Genomic DNA, 27096 nt, shown 5'->3' with positions numbered 1-27096 from the left:
AAGCAACACACGACTTTCAAGTGCATCCTCTGATGTTGGTCGTGTGCACCTTAGGTCACCTGGTGAAGGGGTCTCCCAGGTTATTTCTTGAAAAATCACTGTATTCACTTTGCCGTTAGTGAGAGTCTGGGGCGGGTGGGAACTCTGCAACTCTGCCAAACTGACAACCCCGTCTGTTTCTCATTCTTTGCCCTCTGTCTAGCACCCCTGGCTTTTGTCTGCAGCAGCCACCGTGCCGGCTGCAGACGGGAGAGCGTGTTCCCGGCGTTCCTGGGAATTCCCGCCTCAGCAAGAGCGGTCCCTGCTCCACGGCTCAGCACCTTTGTCAAGGTTCCTCGCGCAGGATCAGCAAATGGAAAAGTGCCAGACACTTGCGCACACTTGTCTTTTTTCCCCTAGTGGTTACGTTTAATGCTTTTAAATGGAAAACGGGTGATGTCTCTATGTGTACGGTCTCGTCCTCACCGTGCACACAGGAGAGGCTCCCTCTACCCCCGGTTCCCGGCGTCCTCCACGCTTCCCCGTTCCCGGCGTCACCCGCGCTCCCCGTTCCCGGCGCCCCTCGCGGCCGCCGTCCTCCGCGCCGCGAGCCCCGCCCCGGCGGCGACCGTTAGCGCGGCCGCGGCCTCAGCGCCTGGTCCCGCCCACGTGGCCGCGCCATTGGGCCGCGCGCCGTGGCCGGGAGCGCCGCGCGCCGCCGATTGGCTGCCTCTGCAGCCCGCTCTGCGGTTCCCCCAATGCGGGGCGGCCGCGCGCAGGATTGGCCGCGCGCGCCAAGGTCCGCCCTCCGCTCGCCCCGCGCGGCAGGCGGGTCCCGCCGACTGGAGAGCGCTCGCGCGGCCCTTCTGGAGGGCGGCGGCGGCGGCGGCCGGGCAGTAGGGATCTCCGCTGCAGTTGGGCTGCGGGCAGCTCGCGCCGGCCGCGGGCGCCGGAGGTAGGTGCGGGGCGCGAGGGGCGCCCCGCGGCCGAGCGGGCGGGCGGGCGGGCGGCGCTGCGGCCTGCGTGAGGCGCGCCCTTCCCCTCCCTCCCTCCCGGGCCGAGGCCGCGGGCCGGGGTCGAGCGGGCGGGGGGGCGCGGGCGGGCCTGGCCTCTCGAGTCCCGGCCTTTGTGAAGCATCATGGCCACGGGCCTCGGAGCGCTGGCGGGGGGCCCGCGGGGGCCGGGGTCTGGGCTGGGCCGGGGGCGGTGGCGGGCCCCGGGCCGGGGGGCGCCGCGCCGGTCGCTTTCCGCCCGGGCAGACACCGGGGTGTGAGGAGGCCCCTCGTCCCGCGTGCCCGAAGCCGTAGATGGCTTTCAGGCGGGAAAGGTACCAACAGGGGCGGTGCTCGCCCAGGACCCTGCCGGGTGTAACACAGTTTGGGAAATCTGAGAAGTCGCCCGTCTTCACCAAATGCTCACGGACTGAGTGTCACGTAGGTGATCAGGATGTGGTTTTGTCGTAACAATGACCATGATAGAAATAAGTGGAAGGTGGCAACCTGTTGACAGAGGTACCTGTCAGGTGTCGTCCGATGGACTTGGGTTGCTCAGGGTAGGAACTTGATTTGTCGTTTGCATGCTTGCATGTACCTTGTTACCCGGTGCACGACAGTCCATTCTGGGGCTGGGGACTGTGCCAGGCCAACCGCTAGGCGGGGATCCTGTTTCCTGGCGGCGGTAGAGTGGGCCAAACCCTGCTACAGGCGGTCACCCACCAGAGGGAGTGAATGGCCAGTCGGCAGTGCCGCCTGTAAGTGCGGGATGTGAGGCCGATGGAGGATGACAAAAGGACGGGATGAGGTCATACTGCTGCTGGGTTGGGCGGGAGGCTGCAGCGCCGAGAGGCTTGAGCGAAAGGCAGCAGCCACAGCGCTGGACCATCACAGACGGCACCTCCATGCCAGCCCAGCAAGCGGACTCCAGTGAAGGGCACTGTCCAAGCGTCTCGGTTTTACCCTGTGTCGGGATCCAGGGGAGCCTGCTGCAAGTCTGCTGCTGGCTTATGGTCCACTTGGCAAGCAAGGTTTGCATCCGTGTGTGCAGTCAGCTGAAGCAGTAGTGAGGCCGATGGCAGGAGAGCCACCCTTTGAGCCTTTTGTGGCCAGCCACTGTGCAGGGCACTTCCCAGGGGTTTTATAATCTAACCGTGACCTTGGGGGTACGAAAGTGAGTCTGACTGGTTTGCCCAGTCTCGGCTTCAGGTTGGAGCTGCCCTCTACTCCTTGGTGATCTCGTCCAGTCTCCTGGCTTTAATGCCGTCTCTCCTTGACATCTGCATCTCCATCTCCAGCCCTCGCCTCCCTTCTGAGCTGCAGCCTTATGCCTGTGGCTGCCTCTTCCACATCCCCCCGTGTTACTTTGATGCCAAGTAGCCATGTGTAAACCTAAACTGTGATCTTCACTCACCCCAAACACTCCCCATGCTGCCTTCACCACCTCTGCATGTGACATCTCTGTCCTTGAGTATGGAGTCACTCCTAGGCCTCCATGCAACCCTCAGGACAGTTTCTCACCACCTCCAGCGTGACATGCTGGTCCAAGCTCCCGGTGAGCCTCTTTATTCTTTTCTTTGCTCTCACCCTTGCTCCTCCTACTGTCCACCCACCTGGGGTTTTTCTGGACCTACAGTGTTTCTTTTAAACTGCAAGACTGTAATCCCGAGGCAGTACAGACTGGAGCCAGCTTACCTGGGTGGTAAAGCAGCTCCACCACTTTCTAGCTGTGTGACCTCGAGCAAGTTGCTTCATTTCTCTATCCTTAACTTTTTCTCACAGTGCTGTGTGAGAGCTGGTGAGTGACAGTACCTAAAGTGCTTAGAACAGGGCTTGCCTGAGGGTTGGTTGCCACTGCTGACCTTGGATCATGTGACCTCACCGCTTGAACCCTCCTGTCCAGTGGCCCATCTCTCAAGATAAGAGCCAGAGTCCTGCTTTCCCTCGCCCTCATTGATCTGGCCTCCTCTCTCCCCACTGGGCATACTGCTGTCACCTGCCACCCCACGCTCCTACCCGGAGGCCTTTGCTCTTCTCGCTGTTGCCTGAAATGTCCCCTCCTCCCACCCCAGCTACCCACCCGGCCCACTCCTCTACCTTCAGGTGGACGTTGGCTGTGAGGCCTTTGCTGCCCACCCGTTTTGAAGCTGCCTCCCCTTCCCCAACTCCTTGCTTTGTTTTTTCTTGAACGGTTCTCAGTTTTTCTTAGTTGTTACTTGTCAGTCTCTCTGCTAAAACGTGAGCTCTGTGGCCAGGGGTTTTGTCTGTCTCATGCCCTCAGCATCTAAAATGGTATGTGTGTGCCACCTGGAAGGTATTGATAGGTACCGACAGGCAACAGGGATGGTAAGGAGCTTGCTTAGGATGGCCTGCTGTGGAGCCCTCAGCATGAGCTGCTGCCCCTGGGGCTGGGCAGCTTCCCTGAGCTCCAAGGACCACACTTTCCATGGCTTCTTGGAGACTCCACTCTGTGCAGCTCTTCCATTCTTCAGTTTTTATCATTCTCATCCTGGCTTCATGCTGCTCTTAGCCTTTGAACGTGGTAGCAGGTGTCCCCGTCCTCTGCCGAGTGTGTCTTCAGTGCCCCCCGTCTCCTCACATCTCTTCATGTTAGCCTTTTTAGCCCCAGAATCACGAGTTGGCTCTTGCTAGGGTCTCTGCAGACCTGCCTGGTGCCAAGGGGTTTGGTCCTGGTCACATCTGTGTTCTGTAGCACTGGGTATGCTGACCTTCTGTCCTTCTCTGAAACGATCTTTCTTGGTGCCAGGAGACTGGCCCTACTCCACTCAGTGTTCCTCGTGTGTGTCTGGCTACAGCCTCCTCAGCGATCACTGCGGTTCTGAGTCTGTCATCATTTGTGTGCTATGTTTCCTTGGTCCTTAGCACCTTTGACAGACATACCTGTGTGGGAGGTATTATGTTAAATTCCCACTGAAATCAGAAATGTGAAGACATCTTAGAATCTAGGAAATAGATTGACAGTCAGTGGTTGTTGCCCTGTAGTTCATGGTAGTGCCCCCATCAGAGTAGGTAGTCTTTGGGTAGTTGTTGGATGAATTAATCAAATCTAAACAAGTCTCTGGTTTTTATGTTATGTCCCCTTCAAAGTTCAACCACCACGCTCTGTCCCTTCACTGTAAACTTCTTAAACATGTGGTGTCTGCTGTTTACTGTTCTGTCTGCAACCAGCAAGCTGCCCCGAGTGGGCATGGGCACGCACATGTGTCTGCATCCGCGTGCATATGGCATGTTTGTGCGTGTGTCTGCACGGTGTGGGGGTGTACATGTGAGCACATGCGTGCGTTTCTGCACGTGCTTCTGCTCTGGTGGGTGCCCTCCCTCCTGCAGGCCCCTGTGTTTGGATGGCCCCCTGCCCTGCCTTCTCAGCCTTGTGTCTTCCCTTCCGTTGTGCTTCTCCAGAGTCGCGTCCTCAGCCCTCTTCTCGGTCTGCATTCCCTCTCTGGGCGGCCTCTCCTGCGGTTTGGGTGACCACCTGGCTGATGTGTCCTGGCGGCCTCAGCCCCGTTGGCCAGGTCTGCCCAGAGGCTCGGGGCGCCCTCCTCTGCAGGCGCTGCTTGACTGTCCCTCCGGGGAGAGGCCTCGTTGGTCGTCAGGGCCCCCTTGTCCCAGCTCTCCACCTCTGCCCACTCAGCAGTGCGGTCAACTCTGTGTCTCTGCTGTTCTCGAGGGCACGGGCACCATGCCTGGCGCAGCTGTTGGCCTTCCTTCTCAAGTAGGGACTGAATTGTGGCCTGAGGGTCCCTTCACTCCCGGTGGCTTCTTGTTGCCCCCCAGGATGGAGCCAGGCTCCGGGCGGCTCCCAGGACTCCCCGTGCCTTGGCTCCAGCTGTCTCCTGCGGCTCCCCCGACCCACTCTGGCTGGGCTCCCTTCCCTGCGGTCACCACCCCTACCTCTCCCGGGAACAGAACCACGCCACCTCTGGCTCCCCCAGCCCGCTGCATCACTGTCCCCATCCACGTGCCCCAGGGTCCCGGGTGACAGAACCCCTGGCCCTAGTGCCGCAGAGTTGAGCCGAGGGTCTCCCGCTTGCCCTCTGACTGACGCGGCCCTCGCAGGTGAGTGGATCCATGTCGCTCTGGTGCTGGAGGGAAGCCGCACACCTTCTGTGTGTTCTGGAAAGGGCAGCCTTGCATTGCATGCTGGCTTGCCTTGTAAAAACTGAGTTGGGGGTGCTGCGGTGAAGTTTAGTGGAAGATTTTTTTTTTTAATCCTTTTTGAGCCTAAACATAATATGGTTTTTGTGTTTCTCAAGTTGGAATTACAGTGGACAATTAATAAAGTATTTAATTTGGGACTTAAGGTACAATTTAGGTTCTGAAGAAAAAAGTAAAGTTCGATTGTTTTGAAGCATAGAAGGTTCTCTTTTTGGGCAGCATTCTTTTTAAATTTTCACTGCTCTGTCAATAGCACTGGGCTCTTGGTACCAGGACGCGGAGGGCTCTGTTGCGTTGTGACAACGCCTTTACGTCTCTTTGCAGGTGGAGGAAGACGGGTGCCCCTCCGGCTTGAGGACAGACTCGCTTAGTCGTCAGTCATTTAAGCTGAGTGCATTGTGATTTCCAATAATTGAGGCAGTGGTTCTAAAAGCTGTCTACATTAATGAAAAGAGCAATGTGGCCAGCTTGACTAAGCCGCCAGCGTGTGCAGCGCGGGCAGGACGGCACCCGGGTCTCGACGGACTTGTGCATGTTAGCTGTGTAGATTTATGTAAGGTTTTTTAAAACTCTGGTCTTTTAAAATAGTCTTAACCACTTTTACTATGGAGACATGTGAGAGCCCCTCTCCTCTCCCGCGTGAGCCCGCAGGAGGAGCGGTGATGGAGAACCAAGCTTGCCCCCTCCGAGCACTGCCCCGTGGACAGTCTCCACCACCTCCCCTGCAAACGTCCAGTGATGCAGAGGTAATGGACGTTGGCTCTGGTGGTGATGGACAGGCCGAACCCCCTGCTGAGGACCCGCTCAACTTCTACGGAGCTTCTCTTCTCTCCAAAGGATCCTTCTCTAAGGCCCGCCTCCTCGTAGACCCGAACTGTAGTGGCCACAGCCCGCGCACCGCCCGGCACGCACCTGCGGTCCGGAAGTTCTCCCCTGACCTTAAGTTGCTTAAGGATGTAAAGATTAGCGTGAGCTTTACCGAGAGCTGCAGGAGTAAGGACAGGAAGGTGCTGTACACGGGAGCGGAGCGCGACGCGCGGGCAGAGTGCGGTCTGGCCCTTAGCCCTGTCAGTGGAGACGTGCATGCTTGTCCCTTTGGCGGGAGTGTTGGTAACGGGGTAGGCGTAGGGGGTGAGAGTGCGGATAAGAAGGATGAGGAGAATGAGCTGGATCAGGAAAAGAGAGTGGAGTACGCAGTGCTGGATGAGTTAGAAGATTTTACTGACAATTTGGAGCTAGATGAAGAAGGAGCAGGCGGGCTCACGGCTAAAGCGATCGTGCAGAGAGACAGAGTGGACGAAGAGGCCTTGAAGTTCTCCTACGAGGTATGTCGGTGTCCCCTCCTTTGGAGCACTCTTAGCAAAACCCAAAGAGAGGTGTTTGGGAATCGCAGCATCTCTGTAAAGCTGATGTTGCAGAGGAAAGAACACCCACAGGAGGTGGAAACGTAAATGTGAAAAGAGAAAGCCATCAGGAGTCCAGGTTTTCAAACTTTGCTAATGAAAAGTTTGGCTGACAGGTCTGCCTCGTACCCTTGTCCCAACTGAGTTGGAAGGAGCTGCTGGCCACGCTCCCTGGTGGCACGCACACCTGCCTGAGCGTGTGCTTCAGCTGGCGGTTTCATTCCATTTGTTTTTCAGATGATCACGCAACATAGAGGCACACCTAGGCCCCCGAGAGCGCCTCCTTTCTGTGTCGTTGTCAGTGACACTGTGACACTTGCCTGGAGGGCACCGGGGGGCTGTGGTGTCTGAACAGCATATTTTGCAGGATGATTTTGACAACGATGTTGATGCTCTGCTGGAAGAGGGCCTCTGTGCTCCCAAAAAGAGGCGGATGGAGGAGAAATATGGAGGAGACAGCGACCACCCATCAGACGGAGAGACAAGTGTGCAGCCAATGATGACCAAGATTAAAACAGTGCTCAAAAGTAAGTCGGGCCAGGAAGTAGCGAGTGTTCACGGGACTTTGCATGTATGGGCATGAGAGCCCTCGGTGTCAGGCAGCAGGTGTGTGTCTGAGGCCAGGAGGGCCCTGTCTGGTGATAGGAAACAGACAAGATGTGAGGACACACCCAGATGCATGATGGCCCAGCTGCAGGTGGTGCAGGTGCTGTGGAAACCAGAGCAGCTGGGCTTGTGCGGCGTGGTGGGGAGAGGCCTTCTGAGGGGGTTGGGCAGATCCCTGGGGAGGGGGCATCCAGGGTTATGGATGCTGGGCCCAGAGGCGGTTGCTCGGCATGGTGGCTGGTGATGGTTGCAGTCCGGGTTCTAGATTCTGTGCCAAGTGTCGGGGGAGCCACTGGAAGCAAGCAGGACTCGTTCCACAGTCTGGTCTGAAAGCACGGCTCGCGGTGCACGTGTGACTCCTGCACTTTGAGTAGAGGTGGAGGGGTCGGAGACGCGGTGGGGAGCGGTCAGGGGGTGCCCAGAGCTGGCCCGTGCAGCCCCCCTGCTGATGCGGAGAGGTCTGAGGGGTCTCCGTGTCTGTTTCTGTCTTGGCCTGGAGGCACCTCTCAGTGTCTAGGTGGAGGTGTTAGGTGGGTGGTGGAAAGGGGCTGGAGGGACACAGGACTCAGGCACACAGGTTACATCTTCTGCTGAGCACCAGCGCAGGTGGCCAGCGTGATGGGAGGAAACCGAGGGTGGCCGACGTACAGTCTCCTGGCTGCGGAGCGGACATGTTGGCAGTGCTGGGCCGCGCGTCTGCCAAGTGGGCCGCAACAGGAACAGTAACAGACTATGAGATGCACGCGAGCTCTCCGGGCAGCTGGGCCAACTCTGTGACAGCTCACTATCGCAGACATGCCTTGTCCCATGATGTGCTCAGCTTGAGCTGTGTGAGTGCCTCCTTCTCCTTACTTAGCCCATAGCTGGTTGCAGACAGCTCCCAGCCCAGCCCGCGGTGGGCATGGGGGTGCCTGACGGGGTCTGTGCGTGTCCAACCTCACATTCCCTCCCAGGGCCGTCCTGACACAGGTGTCTGCTGGTGTTGGCCACGTGTGGGTGTCAGACCTGGCACAAGGGTGTCATTCCCTTTTCTGTGAGAATAGCTGGTGCTGTTTTCATCTCGTATGTGTCTTTTTAGATTTCACTTGGTTTTTCACTTCCATTTGTGAATTTTTAACTTGTTCCCAATACCTGTAAGAAAAGTAAGTTTTACTTAAGTCTTTGCCATGTGCTTTTTTCAGCAGCCAGGGCTGTCAGTAGCAGCTCGAACAGCACAGGCTTGTCACCTGGTCACAGGGAGCAGTGATCCACAGATGTGCAGTTACTAGCGAAGCCTACCCAGGCCCTGCGGTGCCTCTGGCCACACCTGTGGGAGGCGGGCGGGGAGTCAGTGTCCACGGTGCTTGCCAGCCGTGGAGGCAGAGCTGTGGCGAGGCCCTGTGTCTTGCAGAACCCTGCTCTAGGCTCCGAGGCCTGCCTGTGCCGTTCTAGGCTGGGGAGTATAGCAGTGAGCAGGGTGGACAGCTTCCTGCTGCACGGAGGGACTTGGAGCCTGTGGGTCACACCCAGAGGGACAGGCACAGCAGCAGAGGGAGAGCAGAGTTTTGCAGGTGGGGCTGGGTGGGACTTTCTCTAGTGGAGAGCGGGGTGTTCCCCCCTCCTACATTTTAGAGGTTCTCTGTAACGTTGGGTCCACCTTGCTGTTGTTTCTGACACGGGTTGTAACTTTGGAAACGTCCTGACAGTTCTTACTCAGTTACAAGTGTCTTTAAGTGATTGCAGGGTGTTCTTGTCTTCTGTGCAGGTCGTGGCCGTCCACCTACGGAACCACTGCCGGACGGGTGGATCATGACGTTCCATAACTCCGGAGTCCCCGTGTACCTGCACCGAGAGTCTCGGGTGGTCACCTGGTCCAGGCCATACTTCTTGGGAACGGGAAGCATACGGGTAGGGGACACATCAGTCATAAATTTAGTCTCGTAAGTTGCAGGAGGAGCATGCATGTCTGCCCACGTTGCATTGCAGCCAGACAGGCAGGTGAAAGGCACCGGACGTTCAGATGTTTGGGGCCATCCTTGTAATCTGTGTTGCAATTTCACTGTCCACAGAAACATGACCCTCCTCTGAGTAGCATCCCCTGTCTGCATTACAAGAAAATGAAAGACAATGAGGAAAGGGAGCAGAACAGCGAGCTCGCCCCCTGTGGGGAGGTGTCTCCCGCCAAGCCCCTGAGCCGATCTGCAGAGCTGGAGCTCCCCCTGGAAGAGCCCGACTCCTTGGGGGCTGACTTGGGGCCCCCAGATGAGAAGGATCCACTGGCGGCCGAGGCCGCCCCCGGGGCCCTGGGGCAAGTGAAGGCCAAGGTGGAAGTGTGCAAAGATGAATCAGTTGGTAAGTTTCCAGAGTGAACTTGGTCCCTGAGGAGGAAGGGACCTGTCCGTGCTTGCCTGTCCACTCCCGCATGGCTGGAGAGGCCGTCTGCCTGAGCTTAGGAGATTCTGCCTGCTGACCTCTTGCTCCCGACCCGCACACTGGTGCTGCCCTGCAGATGGCCTTTTTCTCTGGTCATGTTCGCGATCTTTCCTCAAGTCTTGCTTTTCATGAAAATGGGACATGCTCGCATGGAGTCCTGGTGTACCAGTGCGCAGAGTGGGCGTCTCCACCACGTGGTGTGGATGCCACCCCCTTCTCAGACCCTCAGTTGCTCTCAGGTGTGGGGCGTTCCTCCCTGTCCCTCCTGCATCTCTTCCATGGTGGCAGGCTGTCTTAGCCCCCATGCGTTTTCGGGGTCTCTCACTCTGCTACTGCCCGGCCTGTCTGGGAACTCCTGCATGTGAGGGGCTGGGGCTGCTGCTGAGGAGGGGGACAGTGGTGTCTGGCTCCCCGTCCCGGTTAGCTCTGTCAGCGGGTGGGCTGTTCTCGGGACACAGCTGGAAGGGAGCCCTCCCTGTAAGACTCTAACTTGGCGGTCTGCCTCTTCACACCGTCCTTCCGCACATGCAGGACACACCTGAGTGTGCTCCTGTTTTTCTGAAAACAACTGCCTCCCACCTCTGACCTCATGGCTCTTGTTTCCAGACTCGCTTCTCTGCACTCATGTGTAAAGAACTATGTGGTTTTGGTTTGTCACTAAGTGTGCAAGCACGTTGTTCTGTAGCTCACGTGGAATCTCAGGCATCTGCCTGGTGGGAGGAGGGGTGCAGGCAGGGCGCCAGCAAGACTGATGGGAAGCCCTGGGGTCCTGGGGGAGAGGTGGAACAAGTGCCATGGCCCTGAGCTGCCTACTTGCTGCAGGGCGTGGGGGCGGCCATGGTGGGCACGTGGTGCCTCGGCTGCTGCTGGCCGTCCAGCACCTGTTTCCATGTGGGGAGAAAGGTCCCAAAGGCTGGTTGCGGTTGGCTTTTTTTTTTTAGATTCGTTTTTGTTTTTTTATTTTTGTATTCTTATTCTTGTTCTAAACAAACTAAAGGACATGCCAGAAATTTGTCCCTAGGGGACCTGGCAGGGTAATTTGAGCTGGCAGAATGAAGGGGCGTGATTCTTTACTTCCCTCGCCCTTGGAGAGGAAAGGGGAAGGGGGTATCGTGTGGCTGGGACCTGTCCTGCTCACCGGGTGGAGGGCGTGACCTCCACCGTGACTTGGGTCTCTGGTGAATCCCGTATAGACCTCGAGGAGTTTCGGAACTACCTGGAGAAGCGCTTTGACTTCGAGCAAGTTACCGTGAAGAAGTTCAGGACATGGGCTGAGCGTCGGCAGTTCAACCGAGAAATGAAGCGAAAACAGGCTGAGTCAGAGAGGCCCATCCTGCCGGCCAATCAGAAGCTCATCACTCTGTCTGTGCAGGACGCGCCCACGAAGAAAGGTGAACGGAACTCACAGGTCTGATGTTCCTGGGATGTGTGCTCCAAGGGTGCTGCATCGGCCTGTGTCTGCCCTGCGGCGCAGAGGTCCTCTCCCCGCGGGCTGGGGTGTGGTCACTGCAGTCCCCGCTGTTGCTGAGACGGCCCCTCTTGTCACAGAGTTTGTCATCAACCCCAATGGGAAGTCGGAGGTCTGCATCCTGCACGAGTACATGCAGCGCGTCCTCAAGGTCCGCCCTGTGTACAACTTCTTTGAATGTGGTGAGTGTGACCTTCCCCATCTCACTCCTAAAGCATCAAGCACGTCACTGGGGTCACTGCTGGGGAGGTGGGAGCTGACTGTCATTCCCCTCTGCTGGGTAGGAACGAGAGGGGAGGTCGAGGGGGATCAGATGGTCACCTCCCCGCACCCCCTTCCCACTGCGCCTCCGAGGGTGGAGGGGCTGCAGCCCTGCAATGGCCACAAGCTGTCCTCTGGCCGCCCGCATCACTCCTTAGTGAAAACCAGAAGCTCAGCGTCCACTATTGTCTTCCTGCTTCTCTGGCTCACAATGTCTGCATGCCACCCCTTGCACTCCTCCGTCCATCGTTCTCAGACGTTGGTCCCTGTCCCCCTCGACTTCCTGGCCATGCTCTCTGCCTGCTGACTGTCCCTCAGCCCCACCCCAGTGCCTCAGGGACCCCCCCACAGGCCTCTGCCTTCCAGCAGCAGCCCTACCCCCACCTCGTCTTGTCTGTCAGCGCGAGCACATTGTGTGTGTGCACGTATGCTTTTAATGTCTTGGCAAGTGTGTTTTAAAATGGTAATTTTAATTTTAAGAGAACCCAAGTGAGCCTTTTGGTGCCTCGGTGACCATCGATGGTGTGACCTATGGATCTGGAACGGCAAGCAGCAAAAAACTCGCGAAGAATAAAGCTGGTAATGTGCCTGCTTGGTGTCAGAGACCCGTGTTGGCCCACCAATGGCTAGGGAAGGCTGTGGATGGGGCAAGTCTGTTTTATTTATGTAATCATCTACTTGGATCTTTTTAAATTATGTACTCACTGGAAAAGATTCAAATAGAAAAAGTAAAACGTGAGAAATGAAAGTAGAGGCCCTTTTCCATTCAGATGGCTGGGCCAGCGCCTCCCGCCCTGTCCCCAGCGCTCACAGATGCTGGTTGCTCTGTGCTGCCTGAGCCCAGGGCACCGTCTGTTTAAACCCAGCAAGGCAGGGGTGTGCTGAGAAGGAGAACAGGTGGCATCTTCCTCAGGTGGTTTTGATGTCCATGAGGACCATTTTTCCAAGTCCTTCCAGCTCCAGACTTGGGACTGCCACTCCTGGAACACAGCCAAGCAGGCCCTTGGGAAACCTGGTGGTTTTTGGTGGAAGTCTGATGCTCCTCCTGCCCGTGTCCTGCTGCTGGCTATATTCCTGGCACTCCTTGTTGTTGGCATGCTTTTCCAGAAGCCGCTTAGCCCCAGCACCAGGGTTATTTGGCCTCTTCTGGGGAGTGGGCCACATCGCAGGCACGTGATGGATGCACCCCGGGCCCTGGCACCCCCATCGCCGCGTTGTCTTCAGAGCAGCTCTGCCTCTTACAGAGTGCGGAGCGTTTATCGCAGTCTCACCGAGTCTCGGGTTGGTGGAGTGTCTGTGCTCCGGGGCTCAGAGTGCCCCTGGGCCTTGCTCTCTTCTGGTGGTGAATGCCGAGGGTGATGGGACCCCACCTTACTGTCTGGCTGACCCCGTGTGAAGCTTTGCTGGGTTCACAAGCTCTGCCCGATCCCCAGGAGGTCTCCTGTCAATTTTAGAGAGATTCTCTCCAAAGGCTCTTCCTCCTTCACAAGTGGGGTGTTCCTGGGGTCTCGGAGCAGAAGCCTGTGAGGGTCCCATGGTGGGTGGGGCCATCGTCATGGCGCTGGCGCCTCGCCTCCCACCCCCACCCCATGCTCCTCCCCACGTGCTCTTCGTTTTGCACCCCTGTTCATGGGGTGCCTGCACTCGGCTTCTCGCCACCCCTGCGCTCGGGCCTGCAGGCGCCTCCCCAGAGTGTCCTTTTGGCCCAGCTGCTGCTCCCCACCACACCCTTTGCCTGTGCCTCACGTGCAGGCCCTTGGGGCTCTGTCCCCGGGGCCCAGGCTCCCTCGGCCGTGGGGACCCCACCCTCACCCTCAGTGTTCCTCTTTCCACAGCCCGGGCCACGCTGGAAATCCTCATCCCAGACTTTGTTAAACAGACCTCTGAGGAGAAGCCCAAAGACAGCGAGGAGCTGGAGGTGAGGGTTGTGAGCCCACCCTGGTGTCAGACTGTGCTTGGGTTTAATCGCTCAGGTGCCAGGTGCTCCGTCTCTTGTATTTCATCAAAGAGGAGACCTGCTTGTCTTTGCAAGCAGAGGAAATGTTCTTGTCAGAGAATTCTGTCCTTGTGTCTTGCCGAGGGTTGTGAGAAGCTGCGGGTAAATGTTTCGGAAGGAAGCCATGCTCCGCTGACAGCAGATCCAAAGTGGAGTGAGCCTTTGAGGCAGAGGCTGCAAAACCTAGATTGTTCTTTATGTTAAGAACCATTTAAAACTATTTGTAAAGTTTTTTGGGTAAATATGGTCCTATGGTTATTTGTAGCAAGGGCTTCTCACTCTGAAGAATGCATTCTTTTTTATAACACCATAAATTTTTCCCTTTTAAACTACACAGTACAGTGGATTTTTGTACATTCAGAATACTTTCATCACTCCAAAAAAAAACTTTGTCCCCATTAGCAGCCACCCTCATTCTCCCCGTTCCCAGCCCCTCAACCCCCAGCAGCCACTCATTTACTTTCTGTCCCTGGATTTGCCAATTCTGACGTCTTCTGTCAGTGGAATCATACGATGTATGTTCCTTTGCGACTGGCCTCTTCCACTTCACGTGCTGTGTGAGCTGTGAGTATTATCAGATTGAGGACATTTCTTCCACTCCTGGTTTGTTGACAGTTTTTGTTAAGAATGGGTGTTGGATTTTGTTTTTTCTGTTTCTGTTGAGATGATCTCGTGGTTTTTGTCTTTGACTTTACTGATGTGGGGGGGTGTTTCATTGACTTTTGAATGGTAAACACACCTTGCATTCCTGGGATAAATCCCACTCAGTCGTGGTGTATAATCATTTTTATGCGTTGATAGGTTTGGCTCACTGGTATTTGTTAAAGATTTTTGCAGCTGTACTTATAAGGGGTACTGTTCTGTATTTTCTTTTCTCGTGATGTCTTTGGTGTTGGTATCAGGGTAATACTTGCCTCATAGAATAAGTTGGAAAGTGTTGCTTCCTCTTTCATTGCAAAGGATTTGCAAAGGATTTGTATTAATTTTTTTTTTTCTTTACGGTACGCGGGCCTCTCACTGTTGTGGCCTCTCCCATTGCGGAGCACAAGCTCCAGACGCACAGGCCCAGCGGCCACGGCTCATGGGCCCAGCCGCCCCGCGGCATGCGGGACCCTCCCGGACCGGGGCACGAACCTGTGTCCCCTGCATCGGCAGGCGGACTCCCAACCACTGCGCCACCAGGGAAGCCCTTAATTTTTTTTTTTAAAGATAAACCACACGCTTCCTTGGTGGTACAGTGGTTAAGAATCCGCCTGCCAATGCAGGGGACGTGGGTTCGAGCCCTGGTCCAGGAAGATCCCACATACTGTGGAGCAACTAAGCCCTGCGCCACAACTACTGAGCCTGTGTGCCACAACTACTGAAGCCTGTGAGCCTAGAGCCCGTGCTCCACCACAAGAGAAGCCACCTCAATGAGAAGCCCGCACACTGCAATGAAGAGTAGCCCCCGCTTGCCACAACTAGAGAAAGCCCGCACGCAGCAACGAAGACCCAACACAGCCAAAAATAAAAAGATATACCATGCAAGCACAATATTTATTCCTTCATTTATTTATTTATTTATTGGCTGCACTGGGTCTTCGTTGCAGCACACAGGCTTCTCTAGTTGTGGCGTGCAGGCTCTGAGGTTTCAGCACACAGTCTTAGTTGCTCCGCGGCATGTGGGATCTTAGTTCCCTGACCAGGGATCAAACACACGTCCCCTGCATTGGAAGAAAGATACTTAACCACTGGACCACCTGGGAAGTCCCGGTATTAATTTTTTAAACACTTGGTAGAATTCACCAGTGAAACAGTCCAAGCCTAGACTTTGCTTGGTTTTGAAGTTATTTATTTACTGATTCAATCTTTTTGCTTGTTATACATCTTCAGATTTTCTACTCCTTCTTGAGCCACTTTTGGGATTTTGTGTCTCTCTAGGAGTTTTCCCACTTGATCTAGGTTATCTAATTTATTGGCAAATACACATTCATAGTATTCCGTTATGATCCTTTTGTTTAAACTTTTTTAAAATAAATTTATTTTATTTATTTTTATTTTTGGCTGCATTGTGTCTTCATTGCTGCACGCAGGCTTTCTCTAGTTGCAGCCAGCAGGGGCTGCTCTTCATTGGGGTGCGCAAGTTTCTCATTGTGGTGGCTTCTCTTGTTGCAGAGCATGGGCTCTAGGCACGTGGGCTTCAGTAGTTGTGGCACGCGGGCTCAGTAGTTGTGGCTCATGGGCTCTAGATCACAGGCTCAGTAATTGTGGCACATGGGCTTAGTTGCTCCGCGGCATGTGGGATCTCCCCGGACCAGGGCTCGAACCCGTGTCTCCTGCATTAGCAGGTGGATTCTTAACCACTGCACCACCAGGGAAGTCCCTTATTCCTGATTTTTAGCAGTTTGAGTCTTTCCTTTCTCTTGGTCGGTCTGACTAAAGGTTTGTCGATGTTGTTCGTCTTTTCAAATATCCAACTTCTGGTTTTGTTGATTTTTTTTCCTATTGGTTTTTTATTCTCTATTTATTTCTGCTCTTGCCTTTATTATTCTTTTTTTCTGCCAGCCTTGGGTTTAGTTTGTTCTTCTTTTTCTAGTGTCTTAAGATTAAGGTATTGATTTGGGGTCTTCTTTTTAAATATGGAGTTTACAGCTATAAATTTTCTTCTGTGTACTATTTTGCATCCCATAATTTTGCTTTAATATATGTTGTGTTTCTTTTGTCATTTGTCTCAAGGTATTTTCCTGATTTCTCTTGTAATTTTTTTCTTTAAACTAGCGGTTATTTTAGGAGCATTTACTTTTCATATATTTGTGAATCTCCCAAATTTCCTTTGGTTATTGATTTCTAACTTAATTCCATTGTGGTTCAAAAACATAGTTTTTGTGATTTCAGTCAGTCCTTCTAAGTTTATTGAGGCTTGTGTTGTGACCGCCTGAGAGGATGTGCATTGTGTGTTTCTGAGTGGAGTGAACAGGCGTCTGTGGGTTGAGCTGGTGTGGGGTTTGCTGTTCTCGTTCTTGGTGGGTCTTCTGTCTGGACTGGTGTTGAGTCCCCAGCTGTTACTGTTGAATTGTTTATTGCTCCCTTCACTTGTCAGGTTTTGTTTCATGTATTTTGGGGCTGTTAGGTGTGTATGTGTTTGTGATATTGATATAAAATACACGTTTGGTCTTTGTCCTTGGTTCCTGGTGGGACCTTCTAACGTAGTAAATAAATTAACGTTTGGTTTTTGTCTCCAGTTCCTGAAATAGTTCCAGTTGATAAAAGTGAAGGGAACGTTCTATTCTAACCCCTTCAACTACGCCTGAGTTCATGTTCAGGAGGTGAATTTTGGAAGCCCCGAGGATGGGGGTGGTTGCCAGGGGAACCATCATGTAGTCGGAGGTTGGACTTCCAGCCTTGTCCTCTGCCTCCCCCAGTGCCCGGGGAGGGGTGGTGCTGGGGGTTGGGTTCATCCCTCGTGGCCAGGGGTCTGAGCAGCCTGGCTCACACAGCGATGCCTCTGCAGACACCCTGACTAAGGGGCTCGGGGTGCCTCTAGCTGGCGGACCCATTGAGGTGCTGGGGGGGCGGGGTTGTGCTTAGAGGGGGATGATTTCCTGCTTGCTGGAACCAGGGCCTCCTCCTGATGCTGGGTGGGGAGGAAGCCCCCTCTCTGCCAGAGCAGCAGGTTCCAAGGCTTTTATATGAAGAGGGCAGGGCTGTGGTTGATGCTGCTACAAGCCGAGGGGCCCTAGAAGCTGGACAGTCTGGGAAGGGACCTCTCTGAGAGGCCTCAAAGGAGCATGTGGTTCTCCGTTATGGCCAACCCGGGAGGGGGCCCACACTCCTGAGTGGGAGCCGGGGGCCATGGGGTCAGAGCGGCCTCTGGGCTGGCAATGCCCCTGTCACCAGCTTCCTTTTTCTTCCCTGAACCAGTTGGGCGTCGCCTCTTAAGAACCTTGGTCACGTTTCTGTTCTGCCGTGTCTGGTCACTTTCTCTCTTCTATAACCTCACTTATGATGGTTTTCAAGCTTTTTTCCGAAGGTTGTGTGTCTTTAGACTTCTGACCGGTCGTCTGATCAGCCTCTGATTCAGGATGGGCTCCCCAGGCCAGCGGCAGGCAGCCCGGCCCTTGCCATTCCTCGTTTGTGTCTCGGGCATCTGGGTGGGGAGGTGTGGGATGTGGGATGCAATGTCTCCGAGAGGTAGTGGTGGGGGCAGGAGGCCCCAGGGGAGGCGGCAGCACGGAAGCCGCTTCACGGGGCCACGGGAGTGGCCAGCACTATGACCGGCTGCTTCATTTTGTAGTATTTTAACCACATCAGTATCGAGGACTCGCGAGTCTACGAGCTGACCAGCAAGGCTGGACTGCTATCTCCCTACCAGATCCTCCATGAGTGCCTTAAAAGGTAAGTGGGGGGGGGCGCTTCCCTGGCCATCGGGCATGGGGGCCTCTCTTGGGTGCCCAGCACCCTTCCACCCAAGGGGCTGGATGGCGTGTGGTGGGAGAGTCCCTCCTTGGAGCAGCGGTTTGGGGAGAAGGGTTGGTTCTGTCTTGATGGGCCCTTGGAGGGCTTTCTGGAAGCAGCCATTTCCTCCCCGTCAGTTGATGTCACCTACTGTCTGTTTTCTCCTACAGAAACCATGGGATGGGGGACACCTCCATCAAGTTTGAAGTGGTTCCTGGTAAAAACCAGAAGAGTGAATATGTCATGGCGTGTGGCAAGCACACAGTGCGCGGCTGGTGTAAGACACACACCCCTCCCCCAATACACCCACACACAGGCTTTCAGTGATCCCGAGGACCACTGCCCTGGCATCAGCCGAGCCTCAGTTGTATGCTGACTGCCCACGGTTGTGCCCACAGCATCCCATGTCCACATCTGAGTCACAGCTGACCTGAGTGCAGCTGTGGGTGTCCAGTCCCCGGGCTGGTCATTTTGGCTGGGCTGTGTTGCTCCCCAGCGGCTGCCACCACTGCCCCTGTCCAGCCCTCGGTCCCTGTAAAGGGAGCAGGAGCCTCCTAAGACAGCAGCAGAGCCCCCCGCAGGGCCCTCTGCTGTTGCTGGGCACCAACTGTGCTCTTCACCTAATCTGGTGTTTGGTTATAACCTTACTTGCAAAGAAACTTTGTGTAAACTGTAAACACAGACCAGCACTGGGTAAGTGAGAAGGTCATGACCAAGCAGGCCCTGGGTGTGCCCTGTGCCCTGCAGACACCATTCCTTGCTGAGGCCAGCCCTGAGCAGGTGGGCAGGGCATAGGATAGATCCCCCATCTGAGCCAGAGGCCCTTGCTGCTCTCCAGGCCTGTTCTGCACCCTGGCCCCACCTTCTCTCCATCTAGAAACGTCCCTAGCACAGGATGCCCTCTGGATGCTCCCCCACCCCTGTGTCTGCCCTGCAGGTGCGTCCTCTGTGTCAGCAGATGTGGGCTGGGGGCCGGGAGGCCTCATAAGCTATGGCCTTGGGTGTGTCCTGGCCTCCCCGAGCTTCTGATGGGCTGTTCTGCAGGATGGGCCGGGCTGAGGTGCTGTGCCCAGTGCAGCGGCTGCGCCTTCTGCCCCCTCCCGTCGGGAGCACCCCTGTCTGGACGAGGTGGCCTTGTGGATGGCTGGAATCTGTGACTCCCTCTCTCTACATTTCCTCTCAGGCAAGAATAAGCGAGTTGGGAAACAGTTAGCTTCTCAGAAGATCCTTCAGCTGCTGCACCCACACGTCAAGAACTGGGGGTCCTTGCTGCGCATGTATGGCCGTGAAAGCAGCAAGATGGTCAAACAGGTAATGGGGTCCCCTTCTGGCACAGGGGGCGGGGGGCAGAGTTGGGCTCTGGCTGCATGGGGAGGGGATGGGGTGTGGGCCAGGGCTAGAGGGAGAGCGAGCAGACCACACACAGACAGCTCTCCCTGGCCACCAACTTTCAACGGCCCATGTGTGTCATCTGTTTTGTTTCTGCTCTTTGGGCCAAGATCTCAAGATTTTAGCCAATACCCTTAGGTTTTTGTGTTTGGGGTGGAGAGAAGTACAGGGAAGCGAGGTTTATGTTGACTTTTTCCCTGATGTTTACAGAAACGGTCTGGGTCACCAGCACCCCTGTGAGTGGTGGGTGTGGAGGGTGGGGACTGTGGATGGTGACCCCCAGGCCGTCAGTGAAGAGCTCCTTGCTCTCGGCCTGACAGGGTGGGTGAGGGGAGGGGACACTGGGCCCCGAGGTGCTTGGCCCTGTGTTGCTGAGCCTCTGCCTTCGGGTCTGTGCTCTACTTCTGTGCATTGTGCTGGGCTGTGAGTGAGGGGAGAAAGCCTGCTTGGGCCCGTAGTGGGAGCCCCCTGGAGCTGGCGGGCAAGGGGTCCATCCAGAGGCAGGGGAGTGTGGCACCCACGGCCAGCAGGGATCTTCAGATATGGCTTCTTCACCCTGGACGGGCCTGCAGGGAGCTCAGCGTCTGGGCCCCACAGGCTCCCAGGGGCCGCAGTGCCGGGGCAAGTTCTGTCCTGCAGTGTGCTGTCCCCCCGGCTGAGGCTGTGTCCTGGTTGCTCCTGCCTGAGGGCTCTGGGCATGTCGAGTGCCTGCTCAGTGGCTATGTCAGAGGCCAAGGGGGCCGGGGGAGCACCCTGCGCAGGAGGCAGTGGCAGAAGTGGGGAACAGCTGGCAGGCAGCCATCCAGGCGGGTCAAGGGAGGGGTGACCCCAGACGGTCCTGCGAGCGGGCTCTGCTCCCCAGGAGACGTCGGACAAGAGTGTGATCGAGCTGCAGCAGTTTGCCCGGAAGAACAAGCCCAACCTGCACATCCTGAGCAAACTGCAGGAGGAGATGCGGAGGCTGGCGGAGGAGAGGGTGAGGCCTGTCCGCATGCTCTCAGGCTGTGGCAGTGCTGGAGAGCTGGTGGCCCTGGCCTCCTGTGCACTGATGTGGGGTCCCTGTAGGGCTTGTCGGGGCAGCTTCAAACCCCTGGTGGCTGTGACCTCCTTGACCCTCCACTCCCGGGCATGCGTCTTGATGCCCACAGAAGTGCCAGCACGTGGTGCTTTGCGATCGCGCACATTCTGCAGCCCCGCCACCGGCCTTTCGCCGAGGTTGGGCTGCAGGTTCCCATGTCGCCTACATCCCTGACCTTGGCTGTTCTTCCAGGAGGAGACGCGGAAGAAGCCCAAGATGTCCATTGTGGCATCTGCGCAGCCTGGCGGCGAGCCCCTATGCACTGTGGACGTGTGATGGCTGGTGGTCCGGGCTCAGGGGCTGCCAGCTCTGCTGCGGGGGAGACCTGCCCTCACTCTGCAGCCCCGGGTCTCCAGTCCACGGTCCCCTGCCACTGCGTGTCTGACAGCCAGGTCCACGCAGCTCTTCCTTGGGGGCTACCCACAGGTCTGGGTGGCCATGTTAAAGCATCGACTCAGCCTGCCACACAGGTGGACACAGAAAGGTGGGAGGTCGCCATGGACCTCTGCTTGTGTGGACATGCTGCAGACTGGTGTTATGAAGGTTTTCATGAATTTTAGTATGTAACAGGCGCTGACAAGAAATGATAGTTGGATGACATGAAATGAGAAAGCCCTGCGCCTGGTGCTCCCACGGGCACCGTAGGGACCTGGCCAGAAGATGCACGCTGGCACCCCATCCCCTTCCCCGCCTTCTGCGTTTTCCTTTTTTCTCCGAAAAAGTTATAGTTAGGAAGGAGTATTTCAGACCTCTTTGGTTTAAAATAAACACAACTTAGTATCAGAACTATTTTTCAGAGGCTGTAGGCAAACCACCAAGGTGATCATTCTTTGCCTTGAAATGCATTGCCCGTGACGTGGATGAAGGCACCTGTCCCTGCCCAGCTTGCTGCCCCTGCCTGGGCTGGGGGGTGCAGTCCATTCTTCTGAGTAAGTCTTAATGCCCCCAAAACATGCCTTCTTAGACACTGAGGCCCCTCACCTTCGCTGGCCTCTGGCAATTTTTTACTAAATTTTTGCACAGTCAAGTCTGTCCACCCATCAATTTTTAAAGCTTTTATGATATTTTAGCGTTTGGAAAGAAACTTTTACAGTGAGAGTAGAAGATAGATTTGGAATCACGTAGCAGATGTGAACGGTTAATGCATTTTAGCTCGTGGATTTGAGAGGAAACGAGGACCCTCAGTGCAGTGTGTTCACATGCTGGTGCTCCTGTCCAGAGCTGGTGCGAGCATGTTGGGGCGGCACTGGGTTTTGAGAGCAGCCGTCTGGTGCAGCCAGGTGACTAGGTGGCCCCTATGGACAGGTGTGGGGTAGATTTGTTCCCACTGAGTCCCAGCAGTCCAAGTTGGTTGTGAGCCGTTGGCTCCCCGCCCCTGGCATCTGTTCAGGGCACCGTGTGCTCATGGCACAGTGCTTGACACCTCCCCTGTGGGTGGTGTTTTTACAGGAGACAGTATTCTCTATGCCCTGCCACCCACCGTGACTGAGGTTGGCGCCTGTGCCGACCTTTGTAAAAGAGAGTCCGCAAATCGAGTTGCTATAATTACACACTTGCTTCTGTCCTGCCCCGTCTGTAGTTGTGAATAACCATTTGACTATAACTGTTTGCCCTTAAAACAGTCAGATGCACCACCTCGAACCAAAGCTTTGTGCACACTGGAGGCAGGTGAGCCTCACTGAGGCCTCCCCGAGTCCTTCCTCTGTCCCGTGTATGGGTGCAAGTATCCTGTGAACACAGCCGTACTGAGGGGGCAGAGGGCAGGGGGAGCCTATGCTGAGGCCACTTTTGAGTGGCCACCACCCTTTGTGTACCTCCCAGGTGGCAGCTGGGCCATGGCTATAGGGGTGAGCCTTGATTGTCTGAAAGCATAAAGCAAAATGTCCAAAAGGAAATGGCTGGTCTGTCTTTCTTCTGGCCATGGGGTGGTCCTTAATTGGCTAGAGCTGCCCTGAAGGCCAGAGCAGCTGAGCGGTGTCCCAACCCCACCCCTAGCTCTTGTGGTCACTGGGAGGTATGTCCCTTTGGGGATGGGACTGCAATGAGGGTGGGGAAGGGCAGTAGGGCAGCATCTCGTTCTGTGCTCCCCACACCATGTGTACAGTTGGCCCTTGGCCACAAGGCCTGTGTCTCTTGTCAGACAGCAGGCTCTCTGCTGGGACACTGGGACTTTTGGCCACGCGAAGAGCTGGGAGAACTGTTCCAACTGGGCCAGTTCTTATGAGCGCTCCTGGCCCTGCCCCGTTGCACCTGTGGTGAGAGTAGAAGAGAGTCCCTGTGTGCCAGGCTCTGAGTTCTTATCACAAACATTGGTAGTTCAGCACTTGTTTATTCCAGCCCTTGCGGCCCATTTTGGGGGTGAGGGGAGAGCAGGCCACAGGAGCCCACGGGGACAGGGGTTTTGTACCCTCTGTGGCTACTGCCTGAGTATGCCAGGCCGGGCAGGGCAAGGACTTGGGGAGCCCCAGGATTCTGCCCATGATGCAGTCTGGGTGCTGTTCTGGAAAGGCTGGTTTCTGCTGCCCCAGAGAACTAAGAAGCAGGGGAGGCCCTGGTTTCTGGTGGGGTGTCACCTGGGGGCCCTGGTGGGGGCTGGACAGGAGGATCCTGGGGCTCTAGGGCCCCCATGCCATTGGGGTGCTCCACTCTCTCAAACAGGATGAGCATCTCACAGTGTGGGGTCTGCGGGAACAGGTCCACGGCCACAGCCTTAACTGGCCGGAACGGACTGCCCTTCACCCGGTTCGACGGGGCCCTGCAGAGGCTGTATGGGAGGGAGTGCCATGGTCAACTGCGTGGGTACAGCAGGGTCTCCTGGGGTGAGGCCCCATCCACCCATGCCCCACACTCACTCCACAAAGTTGCCCATGGCTGCTCGGGGGTTGCAGGAGACATATAGGAGTCGCTTGAGGTTCTCAGCTCTGCGGACAGCCAGGATCACTTTGGAATCTGGGGAGGCACAGACCCCTCAAGGGAGAGTCCCCAATGGCTCCCCCTCAAGGAGCGGACAGGGGCCCGAGACCAGGCAGCCTAGTGGGCCACCCTCTGCCTCCCCACACCACCCCTCAGGTGGACACCACTCACGTAGACCGGCGCGGGGTGGGTCCAGGATGGCCATGAGCTGCTGGGATGCCAGTCTGTTCACCAGTGCAGGCACCAGGTCCTCGGCCCTCCCGCAATGGAACTCAACGTTGCTCAACTCTGGAGGTGACAGAGCAGCAGCCCTACCATGAGGCCCGGGACACCCCCCAGAGATCTGCCCGGCCATGTCCAGAAGCCCCCAGAAGACACCTCAAGAAAACCCTTCCCTGCGGGGCAGCCCCAGGCATCGTGGGCGCACAATAGGTCCGCACAGTAGGGGCCCTTTCTGCCCCCACCCCGTGAGCCCTAGGAGCCACTGGGTGGGTCCCAGGTGCCCTGTGGAGGGACACACAGGGCCTGCCACCCACTGCGAGGCCCGCTGGCTCTCACCGTTGTCCAGGGCATTCACCCGGGCGTCCTCCACAGCCTCCTGGCACAGCTCGATCCCCACGACTCTCTTTACCTTCTGGAGCAAAAACAGGGCAGACTGATGGCACCCCTCCCCACCCCTGGATCTTCTGGGGGGCAGCGGAAGAGGACCTGGAACAGTCTGAGGTTATCTTAGGGGAGTCATGACAGACAGGACGGGTGATGACACAAGGGTGGGGTGGGGGAGAGCATGCTCTTGACCGGGGTAGGAGGGCTCACCCGGGCCAGAGCCAGGCCGATGGTGCCGGTGCCGCAGCACACGTCCAGCACTGTGCTCCCTGCGTCCAGCTGGGCCCAGTCCTGGATGAGCGTGTAGAGCACCTCAGCTGCAGGGGTGTTCACCTGGGCGTGGGTTACACATCAGAGCAGCCTATCCGCTGCCCACCAGCCCCCCAGTGTCTGCATCCCCAGGCGCTTGTGCTCTTGGTTGCCCCCCTCCCCGACTCCCTTCTCCACCTCTAACTGCCTGAGGGCCCCAGGGCCCCTCCGTCCACACCCTGTCTCCCGGCCCAAGAAAGCAACTCAATGCTACCCCCCTCCCACCTCCTCGAAAGCTGGACCCATGGGACCCCTGCAGCAGCTGATACCAGACCCCACCAGTGCCAAAGCCTGGTGTCGTGCCCACAAGCCACCCTCCCACAGGGTGGTCACCAGGGTCTAGCGAGTGGCCACGGTTAGTAGCCCTTCTTCCAGGTGGCCGACCTCACAGCCCTGGCAGCTCCCTGCCTGGATGCTCTCCCCTCTCTGCTGCACCAGCCCGGAGCCCAGGGATCTGGTCACCTGGAAGAAGGCGTGAGGGGAAATCCGGAAGGTCAGCCCCAGCAGGTCCTCGCGGATGCACTCGTCCCCGGCCACGTGCTCCAGAGGCAGGCCCTCTTGGCTGGGGGTCTTTCTGTGGGCGGGAAGGTGGGTCTATTGGTGTCACCAGTCCTCGGAGAAACCCACCCAGCCCCACCTGGACTACCTACCGCTGTCCCTCCTCCACGAAGTAGAGGCAAGTCACCCCGCTGGTCTTGCCTGACCCCTCCATGAAGTGCTGTGCCAAAGAAGCCTTCAGCCCCTCCAGCTCCTCAGGGCTCAGATTCTGGAGCAGGCAGTAGAAAAAGCCCATGAGACTGTGTCGAAGTCTGCTCTGGCCCAGACACCCCTCCCCCAGCAAGCCACCCGCTTGAGACCTGCGGGTGGAAGTAGGCAATGGCCATGGCTTGGCCACGGCGGCTGATGCGCACGGTCAGCTGCTTCCAGTGACCCGAGTATGTCTCCGGGTCATACGCCGAGTAGGGAGTGGACCTGTGGGAGCCACAGATGGCCCTGAGTCCCTGACATCTGCCGACCAAGATAGGGTGAGCAGCATCCCTGCTCTCTCCTCCAGCCACACCCACCAGACCCCCCAGATAGGACCCAAGTCTTCTGCTCCCAGACTGCCTCGGGATGTCCCGAAGCCACCAGCCCAGCCACGTGTCCTCACCGGATGAACTCCTGGAAAGCCTTCACCACCTGCTTGGTGGCCCCAGGGATATGCACGGTGTCGAAGGGGGCTGCCACAGCACACGTCCCGCCCTTGTACTTGCCAAGCCGGCAGCCGACTGTGTTGTCTTCCCCATCCACCCCAACACCAACAAGAAACTCACATTTGTTCCGATACTCGGTCTGCAAGGAGAGAAGGAAACAGAGATGCCCACCCTTACCCCAGCGGTCCAGCACTCGTGCACGGAGGGTGCACAGCAAAAGACAGCAATGACCAAGGCCCTGGTTCCCCCGCAGGCCCTGGCAGCCCAGGGCAAAAAGCTGACAACTAACAAGCACTTGATGAGAACCATAAGCAGAAGCGCAGCAGAAAGAGAGATGGAAGAGCCAGGAAGGAGGAGCTTCTGTGAGAGCAGAGGCCCTGACCTGCTGAGGTGATGGCCGGACCCCCTCCAGTGGGCAGCAGGCCTTGTTGTGTTTGTGCCTCTGTAAAAGCAGCCAAGGGAGCAGGGCGCGGTTGGTGCTCCCGATTTCCCTGCGGGGCAAAGGAGGGGCAGAGGTCAGGCTCCAATTGCCCAAGCACCTGGGCCCCTTTTTGGGACCTCACTGTCCCGACCGGTAACACAGAGTTTTTACTGGTTGGCTCCCCAAAGGGGTATCTGAGCAGGCTGAGCGCACAGGGAGCCGCCGATGGGCGCTCTGCCCAGGAGTGCCTGCACCCACACTCACTTGGCAAGCTTCTGCAGCACCTGCTCACACTCCAACCGCTTCTGTTCAAGCTGCTCCGCGTAGGGCATCGTCCAAAGAGGGGTCACCACATCAGCAATGCACGTGGCGGGGGTGGTAGGCGGCTCCCCTTGGTCCTCCCGCTGCCTCTTCCGGGCCAAGGGGTCAGCCTTGGGCCTGGCGAGGCGCACGCTGAGCGGCCGGCCCTTCCACAGGGCGCCGTGCAGCACACACAGGGCTTTGTCGCGCTCGGCGGCGCTGCGAAAGGTCACGAAGGCGCAGGGAGGCTGCCCGAACAGCTTCGTCTTGTGGGGCTGCAGCCCGAAGCGGCCCAGGAAGCGCCGGACGTCGCTAAAGCTGGCGTGGCGCGGCACGTTCTGAAGCTCCAGCTTGAAGATCTCCGAGGTGAACAGGCCAGCTCGGATGTAGCCGTAGGGCCCCGGCTGAGCACCCGGTCCCGCGGCCCCGGCCCCCGTGGCCTGCTCCTCCCCCTGATGGGGGCCCGGGGCGGCGGGGCTGCCCGGCGCGCTGGGGCCGTCCTGGACGGGGCCCCCCACGCACGCCCGGCCCTGCGTGGAGACAGCAGACAGGCGGGCTGGCTGGGGCCCGCGCGCTCCGAGCCTCTCCCTCCCCGTCCCATGTCACCACCCGCCCCCGGCTCCGCCAGGGTCTCCCTTCACCGTACTTCGCCGTCGAGCTCGTCACCCATCGTCCGCTCCGTCCGCCGCCTCGCCCGGGGCCTGGCACACGGGCGGCGAGCGGAGAGCGGCTGCGACTCGGCGAGGCCGGCCCTGCTCCGGCCCGGGCAGGGGCGGGACTCGTACCCTCTGCGCTCAGGTCCGGGTCCCGGGCACGGGCTGCGTAGCCAGCCAGGCAGGGTCCCGCGCCCGCCGCTCTCCTCGCCTGCCGCTCTCTCGTCAGCCGGCGCGCGCAGCTGAGGCGGCGCGTCTCTATCGTCCCCGCTTCCGGCGACGTCATCGCCACGCGCCGCTAGGACCCCCCAGCACTGTCCGCAAGCTCTAGGGGCGCGCGCGGCCGCGGACGGAAGTGCGCGCGAGGGCCGCCGGGAGTGCGCGCTCCCCGGCCTCCGGGCGGGCCGGGCATGCGCTGCGGGCGTTTTGGCGGGAAGCGCGGGGCGGGCTGGACAATGAGAGTGTCCGCCGCCTGAGCCAATAAAGCTGCGCTGGTTTTGAATCGCG

The 27096-nt window shown here is 57.4% G+C and overlaps 2 protein-coding genes across 4 annotated transcripts; one reads left to right on the top strand and one right to left on the bottom strand.

Moving 5' to 3' along the window:
- Positions 1-800: 800 nt before the first annotated feature.
- On the top strand, positions 801-22083 carry DGCR8 (DGCR8 microprocessor complex subunit). Of its 3 annotated transcripts, none has more exons than XM_030836442.3 (14): positions 801-934; positions 5472-6472; positions 6918-7077; positions 8901-9043; positions 9205-9487; positions 10762-10959; positions 11117-11218; positions 11778-11876; positions 13133-13215; positions 17567-17667; positions 17898-18004; positions 18911-19038; positions 19982-20092; positions 20387-22083. In XM_030836442.3, exons 2-14 carry the CDS (start codon positions 5753-5755, stop codon positions 20468-20470), a joined length of 2319 nt encoding a protein of 772 aa, XP_030692302.2. In that variant the 5' UTR covers positions 801-934; positions 5472-5752; the 3' UTR covers positions 20471-22083. The 3 variants fall into 3 exon arrangements, with proteins under 3 accessions (XP_030692302.2, XP_030692304.1, XP_060167185.1); XM_030836444.2 differs by having other exon boundaries at positions 19979-20092; XM_060311202.1 differs by lacking the exons at positions 801-934; positions 5472-6472; positions 6918-7077 and adding an exon at positions 7144-7986 and having other exon boundaries at positions 19979-20092.
- On the bottom strand, positions 21269-26858 carry TRMT2A (tRNA methyltransferase 2 homolog A). Its single transcript, XM_030836449.3, has 12 exons — positions 26583-26858; positions 25901-26466; positions 25598-25706; positions 25173-25354; positions 24880-24994; positions 24673-24788; positions 24485-24596; positions 23924-24046; positions 23666-23741; positions 23279-23395; positions 23047-23143; positions 21269-22958 (listed from the first exon to the last, which is right to left on the bottom strand). The coding sequence occupies exons 1-12, from the start codon at positions 26604-26606 to the stop codon at positions 22727-22729; spliced, it is 1869 nt and encodes a 622-aa protein (XP_030692309.1). The 5' UTR covers positions 26607-26858; the 3' UTR covers positions 21269-22726.
- Between the last annotated feature and the right edge of the window lie 238 nt (positions 26859-27096).

This window comes from Globicephala melas, chromosome 13 (genome assembly GCF_963455315.2).
Source record: "Globicephala melas chromosome 13, mGloMel1.2, whole genome shotgun sequence".
NCBI classification, from domain to species: Eukaryota; Metazoa; Chordata; class Mammalia; order Artiodactyla; family Delphinidae; genus Globicephala; species Globicephala melas.
Note: the sequence above shows the minus strand (reverse complement) of the source record. Positions and strands in the feature narration are given on the sequence as shown.